We start from the raw sequence: 16,837 nt of genomic DNA, 5'->3' as shown, positions 1-16,837 counted from the left end.
TCTGGTTTTACCTGGCTATTTTTAAAGCACCCCAGTATCACAGTATGCTAGAGATTGGAAGGGACCTCAAAAGAGCATCTAGTCCAATCCCCCTGACAGAGCAGGAACACCTAGATAAGGTTACACAGGAATGTGTCCAGGTGGGTTTTGAATGTCTCCAGGGAAGGAGACTCCACAACCTCCCTGGGCAGCCTGTTCCATTGCTCTGTCACCCTCACTGAGAAGTTTCTTCTCAAGTTTAAGTGGAACCTCTTGTGTTCCAGTTTGTACCCATTACCCCTTGTCCTATCATTGTTTGCCACGGAGTGGAGCCTGGCTCCATCCTCGTGGCACTCCCCCTTTATATATTTATATACACTAATAAGGTCACCCCTCAGCCTCCTCTTCTCTAGAGACCCAGCTCCCTCAGTCTTTCCTCATAAGGGAGATGTTCCACTCCCTTAATCATCTTAGTTGCCCTGCGCTGGACTCTCTCCAGCAGGTCCCTGTCCTTCTTGAACTGAGGGGCCCAGAACTGGACACAATACTCCAGATGGGGTCTCACCAGGGCAGAGGAGAGGGGAAGGAGGACCTCTCTCGACCTACTAACCACCCCCCTTCTAATATACCCCAGGATGCCATTGGCCTTCTTGGCCACAAGGGCACAGTGTTGGTTCATGGTCATCCTGTGGTCCACTAGGACCCCCAGGTCCCTCTCCCCTACACTGCTCTCTAACAGGTCGTTCCCCAACCTATACTGGAACCTGGGGTTGTTCCTGCCCAGATGCAGGACTCTACACTTTCCCTTGTTACATTTCATCAAGTTATTCCCTGCCCACCTCTCCAGCCTGTCCAGGTCTCGCTGGATGGCAGCACAGCCCTCTGGCGTGTCAGCCACTCCTCCCAGCTTAGTGTCATCAGCAAACTTGCTGATAGTACACTCAATTCCCTCATCTAAATCGTTGATGAATATATTAAATAATACCGGTCCCAGTACTGACCCCTGAGGCACTCTGCTAGTTACAGGCCTCCAACTAGACTCCGCCCCATAGACTACAACTCTCTGGCTTCTCTCCTTCAGCCAGTTCGCAGTCCACCTCACTACCTGATCATCCAGTCCACACTTCCTCAATTTAGCTGTGAGGATGCTGTGGCAGACTGTGTCAAATGCTTTGCTGAAGTCAAGGTAGACCACATCCACTGCTCTGCCATCCATCCACCGTGTTATTTCCTCATAAAAGGCTAAGAGATTGGTCAAACATGATTTCCCCCTGGTGAAGCCATGTTGACTGCCCCTCATAACCCTCTTATCCTTGATATGCCTTAAGATGGCACCAAGGATAAGGTGTTCCATCACTTTCCCAGGGATGGAGGTGAGGCTGACCGGTCTGTAGTTACCCGGGTCCTCCTTCTTGCCCTTTTTGAAGACTGGAGTGACATTTGCTTTCCTCCAGTCCTCAGGCACCTCTCCCGTTTCCCAAGACTTGGTAAAGATGATGGAGAGTGGTCTAGCAATGACTTCCGCCAGTTCCCTCAGCACCCGCGGGTGCATCCCATCTGGACCGATGGATTTATGGATGTCCAGATTGCTCAACTGGTCTCCAACCCATTCCTCATCGACTAAGGCAAACCGCTCCGTTGACCTGACTTCATCTAAGGTCTCAGGGGTACAGGGCTCTTCAGGACTGCCCGCAGCAGAGTAGACAAAGAAGGCATTCAGTAACTCTGCCATCTCTTTATCTTCTGTCACCAGGGCACCCATCCCGTTCATCAGTGAGCCTACACTGCCTCTGGTGCTAGTTTTATCTGCCATATATTTGAAAAAGCTCTTTTTGCTGTCCTTGACCCTTCTCGCCAGGTTTAATTCTAAGGAGGCCTTAGTCATCCTAGCTGTCTTCCTACATCCTCTAGCAGCAGCCTTATATTCCTCCCAAGTGGCCAGCCCCTCCTTCCATGACCTGTAAACTCTCCTCTTCCACTTGAGTAACTTACACTGACTGATTATCTGTAAGAACACTGTCTTTAACATGAGACAATACTGGTGGTACTTTTAGTAATTGGTTCTAGCAACTAAATCATGTTCTAATCTTGTGTTTGATTTCAAACTTCAATTTGATTCCAAACTTCAATTTCTTTACTTATGATTCCATGTACTGTTTCATCCCTAAGCCTTTCTGCACTAGACGAAATTCTTTGGTATATGACTTCTGTTCTCATACCAAGCAAAAGCACCCATCCCTTCCATTTTCCAGTCACCTTCTCCCCTCAGTTTTTCCAACAGCTTTTCTAAGGTGTGGTCACCAAAACTATACATATTGTGCTATTGACTGCTCCAGTGCCAAATAAAAAGACACATTTCACCCGCCTCCTGTTACTGATGGCACATAAGTCATTTCAGTTGAGCCCTGCAGTGAGGGCTAGCACTTAGGTTGCTTATTAGCAAGCTGCTTTCCCAGTGCATTCCCTACTCCTGCCTCAGCAATTTCAGCAGCTCAGCAAATGGCTGCATCTTACCCTGCAGTACATTATACTGTACTAAGTACAGTAATAAATGACTACACTGGGGTAGTGCGACAAAGCCTCTAAAGCTAAAGATGCATCACTGGGCAGGAAAAAAAAAGCCTCTAGTTTCAGCTTTACCATTTTCTGTCACAGCCTCTTTGAGGAGAGGAAAGACAACTGATCTTTTGCCAGTAGAGAATGAGCCCTGCAGCTTTTGTCCAAGCAGAATCAGTCTGTTATTAGCAGCTACACACCTTCCCTGACAAAGTTAACTCCTGTCATGTGGCATAGTAGTCAGTGTTAAATGTCAAGTAACGTTTCTGCTTTGAAGGAACGTCTGGCAGGAGGAATGTACTATTGAGAAAAATCTGAGATGCAACTGAAGCCAAACCTATATGTAGGCAATCTACAAGTGACAACACCGTTCTCCCTTTACATAACACTTCAACTCTATCTTCCTTGAATCACCGTTTTTCAATATATTAGCTCTGTTACGATACACTGCAGGTAATCCATTTTGTCTAAAAGGACTGAAAAAAAAAAAAGACATTCAACATCACAGCACACTTCAGGTTGTCGGCTTTTGAAGTGTCAAATGATCTCTAATGAGAAAGTTTGTTATTCTGCATTGATCTTGACTATTCCACATTTACATAATTCTAATTCCCAAAGATGCTCGAGACAAACTGCAGATGTAAGGCTGTTCAAGAATTACAGCACTTTGAAATTCAGATGAACACACCAAACATTCATTATACCAATCTAGGGAAAGTTGCCATGCCTACGGTAGGAACAGCCAAAACACATTTAAAGGAGTTTCGGAGTCACTCATCTACGGCTTAGTGCTGTGAGGTAGCTAGAAACCGTACAAGTTAATATCCTAGCACCTTTAAGTCGTGCCAGTTTAGAAGCTCCTTTATACAGTCTTCTCAAACATCTATGTGGGAACAGCAAGTCCTAAGAAAGGGACACAAATAGACAGAAAGACACCTTTTGCCATTCAGCTGGCATTTAGAAAGTCTTGTCTATGTTCTGCATGACACTGAGGCAAAGAATGCAGCCAAGCAGTATGCTGAATATTATTTACCTATTTGAAATGGAAGTGTTATGAATATAAACTTGTCTTGATGAATTAATTTAATACACATTTGTGTGTTTGCCTACAAGCCATTCTTGGACTACATGTCTTAACAAGGAAGACTAAGGGTACACTGCTAATATTGTTCAGAAGCACTTATTCAGCTTTTAAGAGCATACAGATTCCTTCATTCAAGCTTATGTTCTTCTTAACATTGACATGGATTTCTTACTGAAGTAATCATGTACTACTGAAATCTATCCTGCACAAGTATTGAAAGTTTACTGATCCAATGGTATGTCAAACAAAGCACATGCTTATTTCTTCCATGTATTATACTACTATAGGTCTGCAATGGTGATAGTCTGTACATTCAAAGTAGAACACAGCTCTAGCAGGGTTAAAATTCAATGGAACATAGATGAGTCTCCAAAAACACAGAAGCAGTATCTTATGTGCACACATCTGCCTGCAGTTGTCAAGATGCACTGACAAGAGAACACTTTAATCCTGCACATCCCTCAGAGCAAGAACACCAGGTCACAAACATAAGACACGTTCAATCCAGAGGGACAGGCAAACACAACCAGCTTCTTCAATATAGTACTTTCCTTAAAAATCCAAGCAGTTATGTGTTCAATACCATCTGCTCTGCTGTCAGCAGCCAGGAGGAGAGCTTCAGAGAGACCTAAGGAAACCTAACCTATCATGTTTTGATTAGAGTAGCATTCTTAGTGAGCATTTTTCATTCACTTTTTAAGACTTAATACTGTTCCTGTTTGTGCAGATCACTTTCCATCTCCCATTTTTTGGGACAGTCATCAAGCAGGAATGGTTATTCCAGGAAAGGATGACTTCAAAAATGGTAGCTTTAAGACTTTTGTCCCATAACAGACAAAGAAATCATTCAGCAGTATTGTACTGAGATTTTAGCTGAAGGGTCCATTTCAGTGTTGAACACTTTCATAAAGCAAGGAAAAAACCTTTAATTTGGGGACTGCGAAAAGGAACAATGACATAGAATAACACAGAGATCGGTTACTTGGTTAAGAGCCATGCAGCTTAAAGAATTCAAGTTTCTCTTATTCCAAAGGAGATCAGGTAAGATTTCATGACTTTCCACAACAAAATTAAGACAATGGAACACAAATTTGTTACAAGTATCTTTCCAAAGACTCAGGCTAATCCATTCAAAATGCTTTGCAGTTATGAAAACTGAAGCCATATTTATGCAGTAGGAATAAGAGAAAGAATTGGACCAAACTAGACGATAATCAGCTGTGTGACTACTATTCCTTTTATTTATACTAATCAAAATTAATATATATTCACTCTAGCAGTTTGAAAGATAATGAACTATTTGCAGAATGGCTTTGCAGTATTCTCTAGGGAATAACTGTTACTACAGAGTTAGAGGAAAATTGCTCAAGAAGGAAAACCACTGAAAAAATTGAAGCTGTTAACTCCTACTTGAGGAAAAGTTACCATTTTAGGCCTGCTGTCAGTTGATTTAATGCTATTTGAAGTGTCAAGTAAGCCCTTCAGCATGATCACTAAGGCAAGGACATATTTTGTACTAAAATAAGATGATTTACAGCATAAGAGACTGACAGGTTCAGAAGCCGGGCTTGTTTTCAATCATACAGGTAAAAATCACTGTGGGCATTACATAATTAGGCAAAGAACACACCTCAAAACAGCAAACCAAGCGCTACATGCCTGATTATAGAACTTACCTACAAACAAGAACCAAATTCCTACTGGAACACCGTATTTCCAAAGCTAGATTTGCCTATCAATTAATGGCACAGAAATGAGATAGCATTTAATGTAGCAGAACATGGAGTAGCAAAGTTAATTAACATACAACCCTGCCAGCTAGCTGAATATATGTATCTGCAGATGAAAATACTCATTTTGATGTTGGTTTTGCGCTCCAGGGTCATAATAGAGTTAAAATAAGACCATTAGTAAATATAACAAGCTGATACTGATGAGCTTAATTTGTAATGCAGTAACAAAAACTTAACACCTGGTTTGTAGCTTCAGCCCAAACTGGTTTTCACATCATTAGGTAGCCAGAAGACATCAAGAGGAAAAAAAAAAGAAGTCCACAGTAGAATCCATATTTACTTTGGCACACACATGACATCTCTGTCCTTGACTATCAGCTCTTATTTTAATATTACTCACATTTTGGTTTACTTTCTCAAGCAGCATTACATTTCTTTAAAGACATATCACACACATTTTATGTTTGTAGTTTATTTTTTATATTGCCATATAACATTATGCTTTATATATGCCATATGCCAGAAGTTATTCCTAACCTGAGCTAGTTCATAACTCTTTAAGCTTCCCTACAATTTCTCGCACCCAGCAGTTGTCATTGCTGTTTGCTTCCTAGGTTATAAACAGCTTTTAAGCCCTTACCCTTCTACTACAAGAATCCAAGAATATCATTCCTGTGAAGGTGGTTAATTTAGAAAGCAGATTAGAATCTCTCACAGCCCATCAATAACTATTAGAACTGGACACTACGGTGTATAGTTGATCTCTGAGCAAACTGCCATGTATCGCTGGCACACATATGAATGATTTAATGGTTTGGTCACTGAAACTAAATGCTTTCTAAACTGTTTTCACCCATGAAGTAACCTTTGCAGCTCTGCAGCTCTCTCTGCATTCAGAAGCCACGCAAAGAACTTAAAACAAGCAGGCTGAGACTTGCTCCCAGGACTGGTCTAACAGCTACTGGGAGATGCTAACCTAAGATCCACAAGCTGCAACTGAAATAAGAGCAGTTTCCCTCAGCCTCTTCAAATAGTGGCCAAGGGCGCTTTTAGCCACTTAGCCTGCAATCATAGAGACAGAATCACAGAATGGTTGAGATTGGGACCTCCTGAGGTTTTGTAGTCCCCTTGCTCAAAGCAGGCTCATCCACAGCAGGTTACACAGGACCTTTCCCAGTCCAATCTGGGGTTTAAGTATCTCCAAATACAGGAAGGCTTCACACTCCCAGCGTGTCCACTGGGGAGCCCAGAACTAGATACAGCACTCCAGAAGGGTATCACTGGTTCCAAGCAGAGGGGATGGATAACCACTGTTCCTCGCCCTGCTACTGATGCACATCCCAGTGCAAGCCAGAGTACTGCTGAGTCTTCGCTGCCACAAGAGAACACTGCTAGGTCACACTCAACTTGTCTACCAGCCAGAGGTGAGGCTGGTGAACAAGTAGAGAAAACCCCCCAACCTTTCTTTCAGGTTCCCACCTAGGTTATAGTGCCTACCCAGTAACAATATAGTCTTGATATATAAGAAAAATGAAAATCAGGCAATAGACATGACCAGGTTCACTATACAGCAATGTGCTTCTGAACCCTGCAGTGGTGGAGACATTTATCAAAATGACAGTTGAGACTACAGTAAACAGAAAGATTACTTTGGACCAGAGAATACTACCACAGTATTTTGTAATGTGTACAGCAAAGTTACATTACTGAACAATAAGAGGATATTTCAATGCTCATGTCCTTCAGCAAGAAAGGAACAAGAAGAAACACAGAAGTTGTCCTATTACACCAGCAAACACAAAGATTCTGTATAATAAGTAAGTCTCATTACCAAACTGTTGTAAAAGCTGCTCACAATGATTATCAGCATACAGTACGGACAACTGAGTACCAAGTTGTACCAAGACTGAAGGAAGCCCATCCATCCTTATTTAGCCAAAATGTAAGCTTTAATATTGAGTAAAATGCATAGTGTTAGCAAACTATGTGTTAGCAAAACAAAAAAGAAATATGGCCTCAGTGCATTCAACATGTGCAACTCAGTTCTGTGTTGTTCAAGCTACTTTGATGTTATGCAAATAAAAATACTTCAGCTTATTTAACTTCTGCCTTCAAGCCTACAACAAAAGTTTCTATTCAGCAAGCAGAATGAAAAGCTTTAAGGCTTTGCAAATGCAACACTCTGTACTGCAAGGTCTTGCAGTGTATCACAACAGACTTCCATGCTCATGTGTAAACCAAAGCTGAGCGTAACAGGCATCATAGAACTTGCTATCAAAGGGAAAATACTTCCCTAGTGCTTTTTCAGCAGACCTAGTAGGTAGGGTAGCATGATGATTCAGCAGGAGATTAGCTCCTGCTCCAAACAGAGGGAAACATCTACCAGAAGTGGAAGAGCTGTTGTCCATTCAGCTGCAGTTATCCCAGAGTAATTGTCTTGGTTTTTTGATTCACATGCATGGGCTACCCTCAGTGAGACACAGCAGCCTCTTCAGTGCCTTTCTTCAGGACTATTTCCTATCAACAGTTTGTAACCCACTACTCCCTTCCCTTCAACCTCTGCTAGCTGCTTCCTTGGTATTTACTGAAATCTGTGCTGGTTGAATGGAATCAGAGTAGTAAAGCAGTCAAGAAGTAACAGACACGTGAAATACGCTCCTTGTCCAAGACAGAATGGGTACATATGCTATAGTTTGACATCAGTAACAGAAATATCTTCTCTTGACTAGCCCAGAGAGATGTGTTCCATTATGTCAAAGAAAGGCAAATCACAGAAGTTGCAGCTACACTCTCAGCATCTTTATAGAAGAAAGATTTAAACCACAACAGTTCCATGCCTTCTGGAATCAGGACTAACAAAAAAGCTTGAAGATGCAAGGAACAAAAATTTACAATTCAAGACCTTAGAACAAGCTTCCAGTACTCAAAGGGGCCTACAAGAAATCTGGAGAGGGACTTTTGACAAGGGCATGTAGAGACAGGACAAGGGAGAATGGCTTTAAACTGGAAGAGGGGAGATTCAGATTGGATGTTTGGAAAACATTCTCCCCTGTGAGGGTGCTGGTGCTGGCACAGTTTGCCCAGAGAAGCTGTGGCTGCCCCATCCCTGGCAGTGTTCAAGGCCAGGCTGGACAGGGCTTAGAACAACCTGCTCTAATGAAAAGTGTCCCTGCCTGTGGCAGGGGTTGAAACTAGATGAACTTTAAGGTCCTTTCCAACCCAAACCAATCTGCGATTCTATGACTACCAAGGATCAAATAGCAAGTGCTACCTAAAATCAGCAAAACATGATTTATCTAAATAAGCAGCAAATCTTAAAGCATCAGTTTTTGTGTCCTTGTGTCTGACAGGACCACAGTGCAGATTCATTGTTCTGCATAAAGAAGTTAAACCAAGGTGCATGAACTCCAAGCACTCCATAAACCATTATGAGATAGAAGCAAAACCCACCAGATAGCCAGTGATAAGTAAAGTGACAACCACAGAATTGTCAATTGCTAAATAAACAAATCAGCAAGAAGTTTCTATGGATATAGTGGCTACTAAAAAACCTAAACTGCATCAAGATTTATCTTCCAAGGTGTAAGCCAGCTTTCCTCTCGATGTACTAAATAATAGGATGATTTCATAAAACACTTGTTCCTGCAGTCAGCATATGCTATTCTGCTCAGTCTGGTCACCTATGTGTATCACCTAAGTGTTACTAGACAGATGGAAAGCTCCACCAACTGCTTAATCAGCAGCCCAAAGGCCTCTAATAAGAAGTTCTGTATGACATTTGAGAGCTACTTGAAGTTTTAATAGGGCAATGTGTTTATCTAAAGCATTCAATTTGTGACTACAAGTTATGCCTTCAATTTCTACTTATTTAATACATTAACATACAATTTATGTCAAGTAAGGAGAACAAAGTTAGGCCTAAAAAGCTTAACTAATAAACATCAGTAATGAGGTCACAATAATACGTAAGTATAGCTGCTACAGGGCTAGCTAAACCAGCTTGTGCTTATTTCCCAACTTCCTCTTTACTGCTGTTTTGTTAGTGAGATACTGCACATTGCTACCAACCTCAATACCACTTTGTCTCGCTAGTTTTACAGCTGTATTGTAGTAGCCACAGCGTAGAAGATGTTCCACCATCATACGATCCATACGTTTCTTCTTCCACATGTTTGCAGCAGCTGGCTGGTCACTACTGTGCTCCTTCAGATGTTCAATCCTACGTTTGCAAAGTTTTGCACTTTCATCTTCAGCCTGGATTGATTCAACTGCCTAAAGAAAAAGTAACAGGGACAAATAAGAGCTATACATATGCAAGTTGGTTTTAAAGCAAAAGAGAGTAAGAATTGTTTGCAAACATTCTTTACATACTACACAGTTACTCCCAGTAGCATTGCTTTCATTTAGAAAGACATTTCCTATAGCAGTGCATATATTTCAGTGTGGCTGGTCCAGTTCTGAGACATTCACGCATATTAATAAAGTTTTGATTTATTTGACACGGAGTATATACAGTTTTCTTCTTAATGTGCAGTTAGTCTGAAAACAGCAACATATCAACTGCTGTAATAGTCTGCAAAGAGCTTTGTGAAGGTCTGCAGCCATCTGGTCCAAGCAGCTGAAAACCATGAATTTCCACCTCTAACCTATGCATGGCTTCTTCCTCAAGCAGCTGTCCTGCTGAATTAGTTCTGCTGAGGGGTGATGCAGAGTAAACCCACATTACTTCTAATGCACTGGAGCCATTTTAATCAGTCATGCAATAATGAAAATTACATAAACATTTGGCCTCATGGCACTTTTAATTCAAGGATCTTAAGAGTAGTTTTGCAGAAGTTACCAGATTTTACTTCTGTGACTGTGGGAACATGGATCTACTGTTAGAAGCTTTACTTAGGAAAACAAATTTGTTCAGGGGAAGCAGAACTGTGTTTTAAACCAACTTACTGACATGCTCAGTGCAAAACACACACTTCAAAGTACCTCCACTAAGTAAAAAAAAACCCCAACCCACTCAGGTTCCCTTCAACCTTATAGTTAGTTATACTGCAAATTTTACCAGGCAAGTTTTATGACAGACATACTGTAATTCAAAGCCAGCTGACTCAGCGTACAGCACGTGACAACTGTGGGTCATGCTGGGCTACAGCACACAAGAAAGCTTTGCAGTACTTTTATATGCTGGCAAAGGTGAAAACAAACCAGAAGACAAAGGAAGTTTAGTACCTCTCCCATCTGTGATACATCACTAGTGATGCAATTTCAGGTTAGGCTGCCTTCTGTGTGGTGGCGTTAAACTTGCTGGCTTGTGTTTGAATAACTGCACAGCTGTGGCAAAAGGGAAGCCCATGCAAATTTGCCAACATGCTTTAGGCAACCCACTCTGCACTCCACGCTGGCACTGGTAATCTTTCCAGTACTCAATTTATTCAACACTATTCAAGACTACACTATGTGATGTCCTCAACGACATGGAGCTGTTGGAGCAAATCCAAAGGAGGGCCACAAGGACTGTAAGTGGGCTCGAGCACCTCCCATGCAAAAACAGGCTGAGAAAGTTGGGGCTGTTCAGTCTGGAAAACAGAAGCTGTGTGGAGACCTCAGAGCAGCCTTCCAGTATCTGAAGAGGGCTACAGGGATGCTGGAGAGGGGCTCTTCATCAGGGATTGTAGCAATAGGACAAGGGATGATGGGTTTAAACTTAAACAGGGGAAGTTCAGGCTAGATATAAGGCAGAAGTTTTTTACTGTGAGGGTGGTGAGGCACTGAAATGGGTTGCCCAGAGAAGTGGTGAATGCTCCATCCCTGGCAGTGTTCAAGGCCAGGTTGGACAGAGCCTTGGGCGACATGGTTTAGTGTGAGGTGTCCCTGCCCATGGCAGGGGGGTTGGAACTACAATGACCTTAAAGTCCTTTCCAACCCAAACCATTCTATCATGATTTTATCATCCCTGGATAACAGCCCCAGCTCTGGAAGCACAGGTTGGTTCCATTTGCTTTTACCATGCACACTTATTTACAGACTACTTCTGAAAGGATCATTATTTGAAAAGCAAAGTGAAATAAATGTCAACTAGTGCAAGAAATGCCTACCAAGCATTTGCCACAATTAAGCCTGACTCTGATCTGTCCCTTGATACCAAGTTCAAGTATCTAAACCTTAATCATTACACAAGACAGTACTTTACCAAAATTCATGTAAACATCTATAGCCTGATTTATTTTTATTACTAAAGTCTGAGTTATTTCTACTGCTGAATTTAGCTTTATTTTGTAACATACTGTTTGGAGATCAGTATTTTAAGTTATAAACTGAGTCTTTTCCTATTTAGCAAGCAAACACTCAGGCCAAAACTCACTTTCATTTGTTATGTCTGTAGTATCACCAGCTATGAAGGCAACCTCTAGAATTACACAACTAGGAGAACTCAAGGCAGCCAAGCACGAAGGTTGAGCCCTTTCATGTTCCAAAGGGTTTTCCCTGTATGGTTTTGTATCTGGACTTACACAGCTATTGCTAGGGTTTTTTTTTTTAATCTTTCTAGTGTATTCAGAAAGGCTACAGAGCCTTTTCAAAACCCTCTGAAGCAAGTCTAGCAGGACTTGCCTGGCTGGGCATTAACAGAACTTGAGGGAACACGCATATTAAACAGGATACAAAAGGGAGAACACAAATGCCTAGGTTTCCCCAGGATCATTTTCAGAAGCCAAGAAACCTGCTGTGTTGAAAAGCTCATTTTTAAGAGCAAGTAAGGTGTTAACTAAAGGAACCATCTAATTCTATTATGGCCATCTCAGCAGTTCATCAGATCCTTGTCTACACACGAGGAAACAGAGGCCCCACCATGGGTCCAATGGCCCTAAAGAAAACAATCATTTTGCTCCAGAAAGAGATTACAGAGAAGACAGTTGAAGTTGAGGGTCTGGAGCAGAAACAAGACCTTTTATTTCAGAAGATTTACTGTTAAAATAGGTTTTTTTTTCCTTGCCTTTTGTTTTCTCTGAGCAGCTCTAAGATTCCCCACAGTCTTTCAGGCAGTCAGAAACAAATGAGCAATTACACTAAAATGGAGCCTTGCACCCAAAACATTCAGCAATGCCTTCAGACACACCCCCGCAGTCAGCAAAGATTTAGCAAGTAAATAACTTACTCCTCCACATCATTACTACACACCTACAAGCAAAATCTGACACCTCTTTCAGAAATAGCAGCGATTTCCTTCTGTAAGTAACAGAAGTGAGGAAAACATATCCTTCAAGATCTCTTTAAGTCTCACAAACCCAAGATGAAAACAGCGACTAGATTTATGAAGTCTTTTGCAGATCAGCTTTTCAACACTTCGCTAACCTGTTCAAGCAGAAACCCCCAAATCAATGTACATGACAGCCTTATTTTCATGTTAGAAACCTCCAAGGTACTTTGACGCTTCACTTAATGTAGTCTCAAGATCTATCTCTGCTGGTTATTTAAGTTTTAATGAAATGACACTGCTACTATTTGTTTCAACTATTTATTTTTGGAGAAGCACTGCTCTAAGGCCAGGCAACAACTATTTTCATTTTTCTGCAAGATGTGTTTCAACTAAGTGTCTGATGAGTCTCAGGATGAGCAATATTCCCATCCAAAAGAAGCATTCCTCATACTATATAGTTTGTATTTTTAACTCATTCTTCTTAAATGTGGCAAAGGCATGAAGCTACACAAGTGCATGGAACCTGATGAAATCCATCCACGGGTCCTGAAGGAGCTGGCAAATGAAGTTGCTAAGCCACTCTCCATCATATTTGAAAAATCATGGCAGTCAGGTGAAGTTCCCAACAACTGGAAAACAGGAAATACAACCCCCATTTTCAAGAAGAGGAAAATGCATGACACAGGGAACTACAGAGCAGTCAGTCTCACCTCTGTGCCTGGCAAAATCTTGGAGCAGATTCTCCTGGAAGGCATGCTAAGGCACATGAAAATCAACAAGGTGCTGGTGACAGCCAGCATGGCTTCACTAAGGGGAAATCCTGCCTGACCAATTTGGTGGCCTTCTATGATGGGGCTACAGAACTGATGGACAGGGGTAGAGCAGTTGATGTCATCTACCTGGACTTGTGCAAAGCGTTCGACACTGTCCCACACGACATCCTGGTCTCTAAATTGGAGCGACATCAATTTGATGGATGGACCACTCGGTGGGTAAAGAACTGACTGGATGGCCGCACACAAAGAGTTGTGGTCAATGGCTCAATGTCCGGCTGGAGACCAGTAACGAGTGGTGTCCCTCAGGGATCGGTGTTGGGACCGGTCTTGTTCGACATCTTTGTCGGTGACATGGACAGTGGGATTGAGTGCGCCCTCAGCAAGTTTGCCGATGACACCAAGCTGTGTGGTTCGGTTGATACCCTGGAGGGAAGAAATGCCATCCAGAGGGACCCTGACACGCTTGTGAGGTGGGCTGATGCCAGTCTTAAGAAGTTTAACCAAGGTCCTACAGCTGGGTCGGAGCAATCCCAGGCACAGCTGCAGGTTGGGCAGAGAAGAGATTCAGAGCAGCCCTGCAGAGAAGGACCTGGGGGTGTTGGTCGATGAGAAAACGAACATGAGCTGGCTTCAGTGTGCGCTTGCAGCCCAGAAAGCCAACTGTATCCTGGGCTGCATCAAAAGAAGTGTGACCAGCAGGTCAAAGGAGGTGATGCTGCCCCTCTACTCTGCTCTCGTGAGACCTCATTTGGAACACTGTGTGCAGTTCTGGTGTCCTCAACATAAAAAGGACATGGAACTGTTGGAACAAGTCCAGAGGAAGGCCACAAGGATGATCAGGGGACTGGAGCACCTTCCATATGAAAATAGGCTGGGAAAGTTGGGGCTGTTCAGCCTGGAGAAGGGAAGGCTGTGTGGAGACCTCATAGCAGCCTTCCAGTATCTCAAGTGGGGCTACAGGGATGCTGGGGATGGAGATGGACTATTCATTAGGGAATGTAGTGATAGGAAAAGAGGTAACGGGTTCAAACTTAAACAGGGGAAGTTTAGATTGGATATAAGGAAGAAGTTCTTTAAGGGTGGTGAGGCACTGGAATGGGTTGCCCAGGGAAGCTGTGAATGCTCCATCCCTGGCAGTGTTCAAGGCCAGGTTGGACAGAGCCTTGGGTGTGGTGTCCCTGCCCATAGCAGGGCGGTTGGAACTGGATGATCTTAAGGTCCTTTCCAATCCTAGCTATTCTATGATTCTAAGTTTTGGTTGTATTTCATAAAAGTATTCAAGCTTAACAGCTAGAAGCAAGTTATCTTGCTAAACATGAAAATGCTTTTAGTAATATCCGCAAGGAACCTTTCAACTTGCAAGTTTAGTGTTCAAGTAACAATCCAGGACAACTATTACCTTCCTCTGCAAAGAAGGCTCTATTACCCTCCTGCTCCCCATGGGGGTTTAAACATTTTTCAGACTTATTTTCTATCTGTCTTGCTTAACTGATCCATTAATGCAACTGTACAAACCTTTCCATTAGAGAAGCAGGAATTGATACAAATCAATTCTTCTTGCTGCTACTTCTGTGGGTAAAGAAATTCCTTTTCAGGTCTGTAAATACATATGAATTCTACTTCTCAAAAGAGGTTTCTTCTACTTAGTCACGGAACACCAAGTCATGTTTCATAAGTGCAGTGAAGCAAGATACAGTAAGTTCTAATGTTTTGCTGTGCATTCTAACGCCTTTGTTCACAGTGCCAGTAATACCTATGTCTTGAAAAGAAAATCCAAGCAAACAGCATTGCAGAAAATTACTTGGGTTAATTTTGTAAAGACACAGCAATCACAAGGTAGAACACAGCTTACCTTTCGTTTCAGAACACTGAGTTTTTCAACTACTCCATCCAGGAGACTAACAACTGAATCCACAGCAGGACAACTGCTCAGTGTCTTCTCCAGCTCTGCCACCACCATTGTAACGTGGCTGGTCTCTCGGTCAATGTTTTTCTGTGCAGCTCGAAATCGTTTGTTCAGTGTTTCATATGGCACCTAAAGAAACATCAAGTCATTATAACTTCTGTATTAAAATATGTGAGGTCTTCTACAAGTTTAGAGACCGCTGATTTCATCTGATGCACTCAGGACACCTCCGAGGTTGCAGGATACCAGAGGTCATTAATCAAACGTGAGTTCTCTTGTCAAAGCCCTTATTTAAGCCCTCTCAGCAAGCAGACAGCACTTCAAAGATAATGAAAAACCAAACACTGACAGGAAATAAAAGATGGTAGATCCTTCTCTGTTACAGATTTTACCTATCCTGCTTTGACTGCAGCAAGCACTCATGGAAATGGTTCAGGAAGAACCAAAAGCCACAACAAATGTCTATCCAACAAAGAAAAGCAACAAGCTCACTACAACTAGGAGATCACACTTTAAAACATGGCTTTTTAAGTTTACATTTATTTACATTTAAGTTTACATTTATTTCTGTAAGAGAAAGTTAACTGAGTAAGCACAGATAATATACATCAGCTACTGAAATATTTATACATAGTACACCATAGTTATTCAGGAAATCTAATAGGTCTCCTACCTACTTCTGCCCATGAAGGACTACTTATTAATATTAATTCCAATAGGACTATAACAAGTGCCAAAACAAACTCCATGGAAGCTTTCTTAGTGGGAAAAAAAAACCCCTGTATAATTAAGTTAGTTAGATTCCTCCAAGGCTCCATTCCTCAGCGTGGAGACGAACCAGTCTTGAAGGTCTCCTGTCCCACTTGTTCCACGCCTTTATGGAACAACCACATCCAAACCGCTACTGATGGGAGTTAGGGACACATGTACAGGAGCAGTCTACAGCCTGGTTGAACTTTTAAGGTAACTGACTGATTTGGGGAAAGCTGACAGTAAACACTGAGCTGCTCCCATCATTTTGCCTCCACTGCAGTAACAGCATGAGTAATCCAGACAGGAAGTTCTATTACTTCACAGAAACAGGAATTTTAGAACTAAAACCATTCCGGTGTTATACACTTAATTCACCTATATCTTTTATCTTGAAAAAGTCCACCAGAGGTTCTTTCATACAGTTATGATAATTTTGATTGCTTTTCCATTAATCAGAGGTATCATTTAGCTAGCAATCACATTACACATATTAAAGGTAAACCAGGAAATGCAAATCAGTGCTCTGTTTAGTACCACATATATGTTTGATTATAAATCTTTCAAGTATAGCACTTCTAATCAATTACATCAGGATTGTCTCCATTTTCTTTCTTCTAATCACTGGCATACAAGAAAGTATCCCCAGGGTCCACTCTACTTTTAGACTCTATTAGGAGAGAGGTTACTACTAGAGATGCACTTTGAAACAGTTATGCTCAAAGTAAGGAAGATGTGCCAAAGATTCATAGGATCAAGGACTTGCTTTCCAAGGCTGTGTATAACCCACAATAGATTGTTCTTATTTGTAGCAGAAGTACAACACAAGCATTCTTCTGATAAGATATAAAAGGGCTCCTC

At 41.9% G+C, this 16,837-nt stretch overlaps 1 protein-coding gene and 1 long non-coding RNA gene across 3 annotated transcripts in view; both read right to left on the bottom strand.

The window, feature by feature from the left end:
• Positions 1–16,837, bottom strand: part of LOC133276290 (uncharacterized) — a 380,765-nt gene that overhangs the window by 92,040 nt on the left and 271,888 nt on the right. The window lies entirely within an intron of this gene.
• Positions 1–16,837, bottom strand: part of MAEA (macrophage erythroblast attacher, E3 ubiquitin ligase) — a 52,363-nt gene that overhangs the window by 20,595 nt on the left and 14,931 nt on the right. For both annotated transcript variants that reach the window (XM_061466926.1, XM_061466934.1), the window contains exons 2-3: positions 15,173–15,355; positions 9,421–9,624 (exon numbers count right to left, since the gene is read on the bottom strand). In XM_061466926.1, coding sequence (XP_061322910.1) covers positions 9,421–9,624; positions 15,173–15,355 — 387 coding nt within the window. The remainder of the gene's footprint in view (positions 1–9,420; positions 9,625–15,172; positions 15,356–16,837) is intronic.

Source organism: Pezoporus flaviventris, unplaced genomic scaffold (genome assembly GCF_033815535.1).
Source record: "Pezoporus flaviventris isolate CSIRO_AGI_PZ_B2104156 unplaced genomic scaffold, CSIRO_AGI_Pfla_v1 ptg000002l, whole genome shotgun sequence".
Classification (NCBI taxonomy): domain Eukaryota; kingdom Metazoa; phylum Chordata; class Aves; order Psittaciformes; family Psittacidae; genus Pezoporus; species Pezoporus flaviventris.
This window is presented reverse-complemented; position numbering and strand designations above follow the sequence as displayed.